Source organism: Corylus avellana, chromosome 4 (genome assembly GCF_965113065.1).
Source record: "Corylus avellana chromosome 4, dhCorAvel1.hap1.2, whole genome shotgun sequence".
NCBI classification, from domain to species: Eukaryota; Viridiplantae; Streptophyta; class Magnoliopsida; order Fagales; family Betulaceae; genus Corylus; species Corylus avellana.
Window position 1 is genome coordinate 1,532,344 of NC_142493.1, and position 13,053 is coordinate 1,545,396.

A 13,053-nucleotide genomic window follows, 5' to 3' on the forward strand; every position below is an offset into this window, starting at 1 on the left:
TTTCATATTTTTCAAAATAAAAAATAAAAATTGTTGATTATATGCTAACATATTTACTATGTGACATTCTTTATATAGTTAGATAAACAATAATAAATATTGACCACAAACTAGCTACCCATCATTTCAACTATTAAATAAAAGTATAGTTTATGAGTAATGCATAAATACACAGTAAAGTTCTCCTATTGCAATAGACTATAACTGCTTTATTACATTGTAATGCAACCGTTCATGTGAGAGCCTGTCTCAAACCATCCCAAACTCCAGTCCCAACAAAGCCATCATGCTACCATAGCATGAGAAAAAAATTGGTGAATACCATAAAGAACATGTTAGTTTGTGTTTGTGTCTTTTTTTTTTTTTTTTTTCTTTTTTTCTTTTCAAACATATTGGTTTGTAATTGAACGGTAATTAAAAGTCATAGTATAATGTCTTTAAGGGGTAGCTCAATCGGTAGTAAACCATGTTTCATGAAACGGATGTGATTAGTTTGAATCCTTTCCCCCTTCCCTTGTAAGGACATATCATATCAAAAAAAAAAAAAAAAAAAAAAAAAAAAAAAAAAGAAGAAGTCATATACCAACTACCATTTATTTCCATTTTCCAATATTAAGAAATATAGTGTGAGTTGCTAAAAAAACTTGGAAATTCACATTTTTGCATAAAAAAAATAAAATCAATAATTAAATTTATTGGATTGTCAATTCACTTTCATTTTCTAGCACTAATGTAAAAGAAAATGATTTTTATTTTTTCTCGTTGTGGTTTTGTTATATTTTAGTATTTTTTATTTTTTATTTTTATTAATTCAACATTTATCATAAATATTCATTATGAAAAAATCATGACATATAAAAAAGTAAATATATAACATTAATATTTTAGGAAAATGGTTGAATAGAATTACTCGATTCGTTGCCATAATTGATAATGATAATAGCATATCATCTCCGTTGAAACTCGTACACCTTTGACTCTCTCTCACTCTCTCTCAGATGCCTCTCTTTTAAAGTCTCAGTCTCTGACGTGTCAAACAAAATCTTTCTCTTAAATTCGGTCAAACCCAGTATTTACTGTCTCTCTCTTTCTCTCACACTCACTCACTCACGCGTGCTTTCCACACGTTTCTCTCTCTCTCTCTCTCTCTGAGATTAGGGTTTTCACTCTTAAAATCGTCTCGAAATTTCCAAGTCTCGAAGCTTCGCATCGCCATTCGTGTTGTTTCGGATCGAAGAGCTTCGTCTCGGGCCGAACTTTGTTGAATTTCCGAGTTCAGTGTTTGGAGCTGAGGATTTCCGAGAGAACAGATTGAGGTTGAAGAAATGTATGCAAATTTGCTGGAATTCTGAGCTTGATGCGCATATTTTGCTTGATTGTGTAAAAGAGTTTGGATCTGATTTGTGTGTGATAAATGTGTGAAATTTGCTTAGTTTGAGCTGAATATGCGATTATTGAACTATGCGTAGAGCTTGATCTGCTCCGTTTTGTAAGAATCGTATGAAATTTGCGTAATTTGAGCTGAATCTGGAAAGTTTGAGCTAGGTCTAGACTTTTGGATCTGCTTAAGGTGGGAAACTTGTCTGGAATTTGCATAACTTGAGCTGAATTTGAATGTTTTGAACTCTATGTGCAGTTTGGATGTACGCTACTGTTGAAAAATGTTTGACATTTTTTTTTTTTTTTTTTTAATTTGAGCTGATATTTGAAGGTTGAACATCATCTAGAGTGTGGATCTGCTTCATTTGTGAAACTTGTATTAAATTTGCATAATTTGAGCTGAATTTGAATGCTTTTAAACTCTATGTGCAATTTGGATATGCTTTGTCGTGGAAAATAGTATGGCATTTGTGTAATTGTAGCTGAATATGCTTATTTGAGCTTTATATAGAATTTGGGTCCGCTTATTTGTGGAAAGTGTGCTAAAGTTTTTAATCGGAGCTAAGCGTGCGAGTTTTGAACTATTATGTAGAGTTTGCATCTGGTTTGGGTGAAGAAGAGTGATGATAGAGTAATGGCGCTAAAGCTTCCAGCTCCTGAAGCTGCTGAGATCGCAATTGGGGCAATTGGTTGCGGATACGATATATCAGAAGATCTAAGGCTCAAGTACTGTAAAGGTAATTCGAAAGATTCACGGTTGATTGAGATTGATGAAGACGGGGGTCGTGAGATTGTTTTGCCTGGTGGAATTTTGATCCCAGAAGTCTCCAAATCAATCAAATGTGATAAAGGGGAACGTACCCGGTTCAGGTCTGATGTCCTCTCTTTCCAACAGGTATTGTTTCCCTACCAATTTTTGACAATTTGGCATTGATTTTTGAACTAGTTGATTCATTATTTTGTTTACCTCCGTTCTCTGCTCTGTTGCTCATAATCTTGAAGCATATATACTCATAAAATCATGGCTAAAATACAATTTGGTTCTTAAGTTTATGTTTGTTGTCAACTTGGTCCTGGGGTTCTAATTGGAGCAATGTAAACCCTAAAGTTTCCGGTTATTGTTGATTCCATCCTTCCATTTATTCCCATCAATTTGGTACCACTAACTGTGATATGGGATCGCATGATCGGAGAAAACAAAGTTGCATTGGTATACTCCCATATTCTTTAGTTTAAAAAAATTGCAAAAGTTACATAAATTATTTAACAAAAGAGAGAAAGGGAGGATGACTTGATTTGGCAGAGCCATTTGACAAAAAAGTGCCTTTGAAGAGGAATAAACCAAAAGATAATCCCCAAATCCCTTCTTCCTCTAAGCAGATCTCCTCCCTCCTCTGTTTCTTTTCTCTCTCCACCCTCTCCTCTGTTCTTAAACCCACATCTCCCCCTTTTTTTATTTTATTTTTATTCTATTCAAGAAAAAAAGAAGTCTTGAAGTGGTGCTATTAGGCATAAGTGGGGGTATCCATCTGGTTCTCTAGGGTTGGCTCTTGGCTTCATGGTGAGAGCCCGTCAATGAGAAACAGTACTCCACACAAGCCATCAACACCCACACAAGTCGTTGCCTCCAAAATATCCAAGATTACTACTGCTCTGTCCAGATTTGAGAAGCTTGAAAACAAGCTCGGTAACCACAAGGACAAGTGCCAGGCTTTGTGAGAAGCTCTTGAGTTCTGTCAATTCAGTGTTTTTAGGTTGACCGTTGCTTGAATTTGAGGGTTTGTGCGATACAGGTTAAATATGTTCTACCATTTATTGAGAATTGTGGACAATTGTAGTTTGGATTATGGAGAATTGTGGTTCAGATTGGTGGAATTAAGGATTTACATTGTGGGTGTAATAGACTTTTTTCCTTGGTCACATGTTTCTAATAGATTGATTCTTAATTCTGAGAATTTTATTTTTAAATTCCATATATATATATATATATATATATATATATATATATATATATATATTTTTTTTTTTTAATTAACTTTATTCTGATTTGTATTTTTCAATATTCTTCTCCCTCTCCCTTTCTCCCTCCTTCCTATTCTTCCTTTTTCTGGCTAATTTATTTTGGTTTTTAATTGCTCAATTCGAATTAACTAGTCTTCCTTTCAACCGCAGTGCCAAATCCTGGCCTTATTACTGCTTGGTGATTCAGAGTGGTTGGGGTTTGGGATTCAATTTTTATTGAATAAGAAAAAATTTTAATGAGGATTTTCGATTGCGCAATGTTTACTACAACAAGTATTCAGTTGTCTTAACAGAATGTTTCTGTATCTTTGTAATTTTGTATTTTTTTGACAACAAGAGTGATGAAGCAGAACAAATTTCTTATCAATTTTAGGGTGTCTTGACATTTTTCTCTCTTCTGCAGATGTCAGAGCAGTTCAATCAGGAAATAAATTTGAACGGCAAAATTCCTTCAGGCCTCTTCAATGCGATGTTCGAATTCTCAAGTTGTTGGCAGAAAGATGCAGCCAACACAAAGACCCTTGCTTTTGATGGGGTGTTCATCACGCTTTATACAGTTGCATTGGAGAAATCCCAGATGTTACTCCGTGATCATGTTAGGAAAGCTGTCCCGTCATCATGGGAACCTGATGCACTGGCAAGGTGAAATATAGAGTTTCTGTGAATGTGTTCTTAATCAAGAAATGACATTGCTGTTGCTCTGATGCCAGGCTCATTCTTGAAAGCCTTCTGTCTCCAAGTACTAGCATTTGATTTCTTGGTTATGCAGGAGGATGTTTATTGATTTAATGTATTGTTTCTTGTGATGCACATATATTCTTGTGTAGGAGTTTTATGAAATGGTCAAAGAAAAAGCAATGGATAGGAACCATCTTTCATGTGTGATTTCAATATATGGTGGTCAAATATTCTGAATTTGTTTTTGCGTGTGCACCTTCACCTTTGCATTGCTGTTAGCATAACTTGAGAAGGCCTTAATCCTACTTGCATTTTCTTACCAATGTCAAACCAGTTAAACAGATAAAATGTGTTGGCAATATATTTTCATTTTTTAGGAGAACTTTCAATGAACTTACTCATTGTTTTCATTTCTAGCAATATGTTTTGCTTCTATGAACAATTTTAAATGCATATGTTTGTCCACCATTCATACATGCATATTAGTGCCAGATTTAGCCGTTCTCGCTCTCCTCTGTCCTATAACTATGAATGAATATTCACGAAGTGCAAAATTTTCATTAGTATCATGTTTAGTGGGAGATTATTGTACCATATTTCTGTCTCGAGTGATTACTGACATGTAATAAATTGATGGTTGGTTTTGGTTTAGTCTGAGTAACATGGAAGAACAAAGAAATTCTTCTTTTTGTGGATTTATGACATCTTGCATAGTTCTTTTAAAATAATAAGGGAAAAATCCACTTTACTTCCATGAAGTTTCAGGTTTTTTACAATTTGAACCCCAAAGTTTAAAAATTAGCAATGTACCCCCTAATGTTCAAAATTTTTTAATTTAAACCTTCCGTTACTAATTTCCGTCAAATTTAACAGAAATTAGTAACGGAAGGTTTGAATTGAAAATTTTTGAAACATTAAGGGGGTACATTGCCAATTTTTAAACTTTGGGGTTCAAATTGAAAAACTCCTGAAACTTCAGGGGGAGTAAAGTGGATTTTCCCCTAATAAGAACCTATATGTTTATCCATAGATATAAAATTGCATGACCAACACATTATGGCAAGAACACACCAATAATGTCTGTTGTCTCAAAACTCTTCAAACATTTCTTTTGCTTGTAGGCCGACCATCCTGTTCAAAAGCCATCCAGACTAGTTTCTTTTTTATTTTATTCTTTAAATCTATTTCTGTCCTTTGCTTTTTTAAAATTTTACCGAGCTTTGATTTCCAGTGGAGAGAAAGAGCCCATTGAAAACTATCTATTCTGAAAAAAAACCCCTTCTGGGTTGTGTTTTGAAATTAAAGCGGTCAACATGTCGCTCTGAACTTTCTGAATTAGCATCCAGTGCAATACAAATTTATTCTTTTCCTTGTATCGATGCCCGGGTAGCCCATCCTACTAGGCTTGGCTACAGGTTGGTAACTATGGTAACATTTTCTGTGATAGTTGTTGCTTGCAAGCTAGAGGTTATACGAGTCATCAATTTGCTCTATCACCTTTCACCTCGGTTTTCATTAATACACAATATACTACTAATCTATGTTCATTTTTATTTGATCGTATTGCACCATATATTAGAGTACAAACTGGATTGATTTTTTGAGATTTTTCATCATTCCAGGTTTATTGACACATTTGGTACCCATATTATTGTTGGTGTGAAAATGGGAGGGAGGGATGTAATATATGTGAAGCAGCAGCATTCATCAACTCTTCAACCTGCTGATGTACAGAAAAGATTGAAGGACATGGCAGATAAAAGGTTTTTAGATGCCAGTGGACAAAATGGCATGGCTTCTGAAAAAGTTTACCAGAATGAGAAGGTTTGTTATAAATTTGGCTATGCTAGTAAATTTTAATTTTTTTAGAATTTTTATATTTGAGCGTTGTTTTGTGGTATCACTAAATCATTTATCTTCCTCAATCCTTATAATCTTATTCTTTGTGGTAGTTCTGGTTTGGGATTCTTGCTAACATTTATCTTGATAGTTTCTTTGATCTTAGATCTTCGTCTCTAAAGCCTAGCAACTTGGCAACAGCACCACAATAATTTAAATAACGTTTCTCTATTTTTTTCTTCTTCTAGAATCTCACAAGAAAACCAAACCCTAATGATTGTGGATATCATCCAACCATTGAACTGTCTATTTTAATTATTGACTCTAATACCTACTTCATTTATTGATATATAAACATTACTTATCAAAAAAAAATACCTACTTCATTTATTGGTAGCAAACCATCTTTAATGCAAACATGCTATTCTGTTCAAATTGTTCCCAGTTCCAACTATTGAAGATAATGTGAATGACAGTCATGGAAGAAAGATAAGTTGCTGTATTTAAAGCAAGTTTCAGTTTTGGTAACTCAAAGCTTTCTGTGCAGGATTCAATTATTACATCGGATTGAGACAAGTTTTATATAGTTTTGAAGACCCTTATTAGGAGTCTAGGGTTAAAACAATTTGTAAATTGAGTCATTAGTTTATGAGTAATAGGAAACTTTTATGTGTAGTTGCAGATCTGAAATTTTATAAATTCCTGCATGTAATTTTATTTGTAGGGTTATATTCTTGATTATGTTGGTATAGATCTAGAATTTCTGTTAGTACTAGGCGCCTTTTATTGGTTTTTGTAGGTATTTAGTTTACTAATCAAATTTAAAGTCCTAGTTCTAGTAGATTAAGGAAGAGTGAAAGATAGTTATAAAGTTGCAGGGACATGATTAACGGAATCATGGATGATTTGCCTTATTGAAGGCATGCTTGCCTAGATTGTTCTTCTCGGCTACATTGTTACTGTTCATATCACTTTTCACACACCTGTTGAACAGTAAAAAGCAGCTCTCTTTTCTTCTCTCTTATTTTTTGGTGCGCTGTTACCATTCATGTTACTATAAGTACAGTCCCTGAACAACAAGAGAGTTCTCTCTTTACCTTCTTTCTCTCTTTAAACATACTCTTTCCCATAACACAATAACACTTGTGACCCAAAAACCCCAAACCTTTAGCCGCTAAAATTCACTCTTTTCAAACCCCAAGTCAAAGCCTCTCCTTACCATAACAAACTCCAAGATCATTACTTTTTTCTAACATAAAACCCACCATAGGCTCATGTAGATGGATTTCTAAATCTGTCCTTCATCATAATAGCTTTTAAAAAGCCTTAAAAAGTTTTTTATAATCCCTTCAGAACAATGGGAAAAATTTGTACCTTTATCCTGGCTGTCAAGTAGTTAATGCAATCTCTCAATCTTGATCTGGGATTTGGTCAGTTTTGCTCTAATATTGTGCCAAGGTTATCTGTATGCTGCCACATAGCCATATCCACCCCACCCCAACCACCCCCAGGTGGCCCTCCTCGTGCACAAACTCGCGCACAAATTGTGTATGTATAAGGTTATAACACTCATCTTCATAACTGGAGTTTGGTCCTTCTTGGTTGTGCCCAATAGTCCTGTGGCTAGGCATTCTTTGTTATCTGACATTTTAAAATCTTCTAATGCTGATTTAAGTTGGCAATGTGGTCTCATTAGCTAACTACTTTTTGAGCCATTTGGGGGAATAAAATGCTTTGTTTGTTGACTTCTCCTTTAAGGTATCTCATCTAATAATTTTTATTTCAGTTTGAAATCAGGGAGCAGCGGCTGAGGTTCGCAGATACCAGTCCATCAAGTTCTTATTCGCACAAGGAGGTGTGTATTATTATATAATGCTCGACAGCCCGGTTGAAGAACTCTGCTAAATGGTTTAATAACAATATCTTTTTAATATTGTTTAAATTTGGATGTGTTTGTTGAATTAGTTTAATTGCAGGATATTTTAACTATTTACAAGAGGAGGGGTGGAAGTGATAATAAGCACCTATCTCATAACGAGTGGTTACAAACTGTCCAGTCTGAGCCTGATGTGATCTCAATGTCCTTCATCCCAATCACCTCTCTATTGATTGGAGTCCCAGGGAGTGGATTCTTGAGTCATGCCATCAATCTTTATTTACGATGTGAGCATGAGCCTTCTTATTTTTGCATATATATTTCATTTACTTTTGCATCAATCCTATTAAGAAATTTGGATCACCTTACTTCATGTCGTTTCTCTACTATTTATGGCCTGTTGCTTCAGAGAAGCCTATGTTTACACAATGATAACTCACTCTTCGGACTTTCTTTTCTCTTTGACAAGCTGTTGCTCATATGAGATTGTTTAAGAAGTCTGTTAAATGACACACCATTCTTGTTGAATCTACCCATTACTTTCCTCTCCAATTTGAAACCTGGGTAATTTTCTATTTGGTTGCCGAAGTCTTGATTTGATAGTCTGGAGCCTAAGATACCTAACAAAGAATCCTCACCAAGTCATGTTTATCAATTGGCTGCTATGTAAACTAAGTTATAAACTGTCTTAAGTTTCTCCTTCAGAGGACCATAAATGCCATGTCTTACAAGGAGTTGTTTGTTGTTGCTTGGGGGTTGGGGGTTGGTCAAACTTGCTGCTTTCCCACTTTGTGATTTGAAGAGTAGAGTTCTTTTAGTTGACCATGTGGTCGGGATATAACATTAGGTCACTTGGTTGTGTTTTAAAGATTATTTATAAGCTAATTACCTCCATCACATGAATCATAACTTGTTTATGGTTTCTAGTGAAAATACTGATGTTCCTTATATTAATATATTACAATAAAACTGTTATATTTAAATTGAAACAAACATGCTACTAGGATGTTTTTCTGGTGTCAATATGTTCATAAAATAATTAAATGATACCACCATTCAGTCAAAGCCTCCTCTCCCCCAAATAAGAAATTGAACTTGAACATGGGAAAAAAAGAACTGGACAAAATGCAAGCAAGTCTATGTGAAAAAGAAAAGAGAAAAACTATACAAGGCCCTAAAACTGCTGCTTCTCACTCCTTAAAGTGGATGAAAATAACAACTATGTTGTTGTATGGTATAGTTCTTTACACAGAGTTTGCCATCTCATTATGCCGATTGAAGGACTCATCCATTCTCCATGATGTAGGAAGCAGATAGATCCAAAAATTGACAAATGATAGGATTGCTATGTGAAGATTTTAAAAGACTAGACCTTGCCCAACTAATAGCGATATCTGAGTTGCCGCAAACATGCTCACCATGATCTATGCTAGTGCCTCCATTTTGGTCTTGACCTTGATTCCATAAAGAACAGCCATGGAAATAAAGCTCTTTCAAGGGGTGTGGGGGAGGGGGATTTGCTCCAGAGAGTGGACAGTTTTTAAGGAAACTTAGCTGAAAGAATAGTACAACTGAATCACACATTGCTTCTCAGCAGCACTCCTTCATCTTGCTGGAGCCTAAGGGCAGGTAAGAGATGAATATGGTCCCATGAAGCCCTCCTCAAATAAAAAGTTAAAAGTAAAGAAAAATGAAGACTCATTGATTCTAACATTCACTATGAAGTTAGCTTAATAATTGCCATTGGCGAACATAACTGAAGAGTTTGCTCCTACCCCCTTTCCCAACCTATCAAAAAGAGTGGAGAAAATTCTGTAGGACCGAGTCAACCAATGCTGATTAATGCAAACCAACCTGTATTGAAACAAATAGAGCAAGCAATATATAAATAAATGATCAATGATATTGTAGCTCTTGTAGTTTTCTGCGCATAATACAAATCTGATCACAAACCACAAAGATAGGCCTCTCAACCACCAGTATTCTGTTCCTACTTCAAACTTTGTAACGCAGCCAAAGCTTTGACCTTGTAAAGGCCTTTGGTCGTGAAAGACAGATTAAGCAGATGAAACTGAGAAATGGCGTCAATCTTGTTTATTTTATGTTCTTTCATGCCTTTTAGACTAAAATTAACGATTTTATTTTATTTTTTATAAAACAAAAATTGGAGATTTATAATGACAATATGTGGAAAATAAGGAAGATTAAGGCTATTTGAAAAATTTAGAGGTGTACTTTTGATATTGAATTTTGGCTCTCAAACAAATGTTCCTGAGGAGCATATTTGGCTTGGATATATGAGTTTTCATTGCTTGAGCAATATATTGCTGGAGAAGTGCTCCAGAATGAATTATTATTATTATTTTTTTCTATGAAGGGGGGAAATTTTTTGACAGAGATTACATGTCAGAAGAATGTAATGATGACAGATGGTTTCTGCAACACCTTCAATTGAATGAGCAATTCGCTGCAGTTCTTGAAATAAATCAAATAAGAACTGTTCATTTTATATTTCCAATTAATACACACCAATACAATAAACAATAAATTCTGCCTGGCAACAGTATTAGGACAACTAAGAAAGCATTGTTCTTGGACCTTCTTTTCATATTCTTTGGTCTATTAGCGCAAAATATTTGAGATGATCTCAGTTAGCCAACAATCTGTAAATTTTTTATCCTCTGGCTTCTGTTCTTGCAGATAAACCTCCAATTCAAGAGCTCCACCAATTTTTGGAATTTCAGCTGCCAAGGCAATGGGCACCTGTGTTCAGTGAACTTCCACTTGGTCCACAACGGAAGCAGCAAAGCTCTGCATCTTTGCAGTTTAGCTTAATGGGTCCAAGGCTTTATGTGAACACCACTCCGGTAAAGCTTCTTCTCGTCATTTTTGTTTTTCCATTGGATGCATTTGTAAGTGTTTTTATTTTTTTCTTCCTTTCTTTTGTCTAAGCACATTTAAAAGTTTGATTATAATGGTGTTATGCTCATAGGTTTCACGCTACCCATCTCCATTAACAGGGATGCACATCTGTCTCCCTATTCAAATTTCCACACATTTTGAGTTCAAGTTGTATATTAACCTTGAATCCAAGGAAAGTAACAAATCTGGATTGTTGTCTTGTTAGGTGGCAAAGTAGTTGGATATACTTATAGATAATCCACATTACTCTATGCTTGGTTAGAAACAAGACCTAGAATTCTTTAAAGGAAATTGGGCATAAAAGTTCTGACGATATGACGGGTATTCGGTATGCTTTTGTTATTTTCTGCTGAAACCGTAACTTGTTTTTTATTTATTTCATTGCAGGTTGATGTCGGCAAGAGGCCAGTGACTGGTCTCCGGCTTTATCTAGAAGGTAAAAGGAGTAACTGCTTGGCTATCCACTTGCAGCACCTCTCATCTCTTCCCAAAATCTTCCAACTTGAAGATGATCCGAGTCCGAGTGGCAACTTCCGCCAAGAGTCCGTTGATCATAAATACTATGAGAAAGTTCAATCGAAGTACTTTTCTCATGTCTGCACTGCTCCTGTGGAGTCTGACGACGATTTATCAATAGTAACTGGAGCCCAATTACAGGTTGAAAACCATGGATTGAAAAAGATTCTCTTCTTGAGACTCCGCTTCTCAACTGTTTTGGGAGCTGTAGTTGTGAAACATCCCGAGTGGGATGGATCTCCTGGGCTGGCCGCCAAATCTGGACTCATATCAACACTGATCAGCCATCATTTTACAACCGTTCAGAAGCCCCCTCCACGGCCAGCTGACGTGAACATAAACTCTGCCATTTACCCTGGAGGCCCTCCAGTGCCTATCCAAGCTCCTAAGCTTCTGAAGTTTGTTGATCCGACTGAAATGATGAGGGGCCCACAAGAAACTCCTGGTTATTGGGTTGTCTCAGGGGCTAGACTTCTTGTGGAGAAGGGCAGGATTTCTCTCCGGGTTAAGTATTCTTTGTTGACTGTAATGTTACCTGATGAAGAAGTGGTCGAGGATCCGTAATTGCGGAAAAAAGAAAAGATGTATTGAAACCAAAACCATCGATTGTGGGAAATAGATGAAGTCCAAGAGAAGGAAGAAGAAGAAAAGGAAAGTGGAGGGAGGGGCAGAGTGAGCTTGGAAGCCTAGAGGTGAGATTGTTGTTGTATCAATCTGTATTTTCCTTGAATTTTTCCACCTATGATGTGAGGTGTCCTTTCAATGTAGATTCATACTGCAATATGGCAGAGTGGCATAATATCACGCATGTACGGCTCAATTTTGAATCTTAGGTGTTGCAGAAGTTGGCAGCTTTGGTGTTGATTGGGTGTGTGCTAGCCCATGTTCGTGTAGATAGGGTTGTGAAAATGTGAACTAGCTAACATAGGCATTATCAATCTAGCTCAAGAGAAGGAAATCTCATTTTGAAGATAATTTTTTGGCTTCTCGGTCTGATCTCCGATTCCCAATTTCATAGGCCAATATTTATAACAGAAAGGCACGGGAGAGAGCTCATCCCGGGGTACTGTGGCAGCCTCATGGAGAGTGCTTGGTGGAAGAAAACTTGAAAAGACCAAAATGAAGAGCTTATTTGGCTGATTTTGCTGCGGTGTTAGGACTGGGATTCTTTGCAGTTTCCAACCATTCGGATAGGCAATTGAGAGCGGGTTCCGATGGGGCTGTGTGTCTAAGTAGGAGGATCTCATTTGGGGACTTTCTTATGCTAGGGTTGGATAGGATGTAATTCGATCAAACAAATTGCAGTCAATTTTGATTCTCTTATAAACCTCAGTAGGGTAAAAGGTCCTATAATTTGTTCAACCCATGCATGGTGCAATTACGTGAGGCTTAGGGATGGCAATTCATCCTCATGTATCAAGTTTAGGTCGTGTCGTGTCAAAGCATTGATATAAGACTATATGTTAAACTTAACTCGACTCATTTAATTAAACGAGGTCAAATCCTTCAACTTTAACTCGCTAACTTCATGTTGTGTCGGGTTTGCATGTCTTTTCAAAAATTGTTAATCTTAAATTTCACCAATCGAATTTAGGTTGTGTTAAAGCAATAATATATTTAATGAAATATATTAGACTCTTTAATCCTAATCTATTAATTTTTTGTCAAATTAGCGGGTTGTGTCAAAAATTATACGGAAAGACTTAGAAGCGGTGAGAACCTTTCTCTATAGTTGGATCTCCTCACCCCCAAGCATAGACAGGCGGAATGCCTTAAAGACTTCATCATGGTTTTGTTCACTTGCTCTGCCAATTGCCAAA

The 13,053-nt window shown here is 36.0% G+C and overlaps 1 protein-coding gene across 3 annotated transcripts; it reads left to right on the forward strand.

The window, feature by feature from the left end:
* Positions 1–1,091: 1,091 nt before the first annotated feature.
* Positions 1,092–12,586, forward strand: LOC132177389 (MAC/Perforin domain-containing protein). Of its 3 annotated transcripts, XR_009439751.2 has the most exons (9): positions 1,092–1,327; positions 1,973–2,275; positions 3,806–4,044; positions 5,703–5,904; positions 7,706–7,774; positions 7,896–8,082; positions 10,496–10,662; positions 11,105–11,925; positions 12,002–12,586. XR_009439751.2 is itself a non-coding variant. In XM_059589674.2 (8 exons), exons 2-8 carry the CDS (start codon positions 2,015–2,017, stop codon positions 11,795–11,797), a joined length of 1,818 nt encoding a protein of 605 aa, XP_059445657.1. In that variant the 5' UTR covers positions 1,092–1,327; positions 1,973–2,014; the 3' UTR covers positions 11,798–12,586. The 3 variants fall into 3 exon arrangements, 2 of the variants coding, with proteins under 2 accessions (XP_059445657.1, XP_059445658.1); XM_059589674.2 differs by having other exon boundaries at positions 11,105–12,586; XM_059589675.2 differs by having other exon boundaries at positions 1,092–1,316; positions 11,105–12,586.
* Positions 12,587–13,053: the final 467 nt, after the last annotated feature.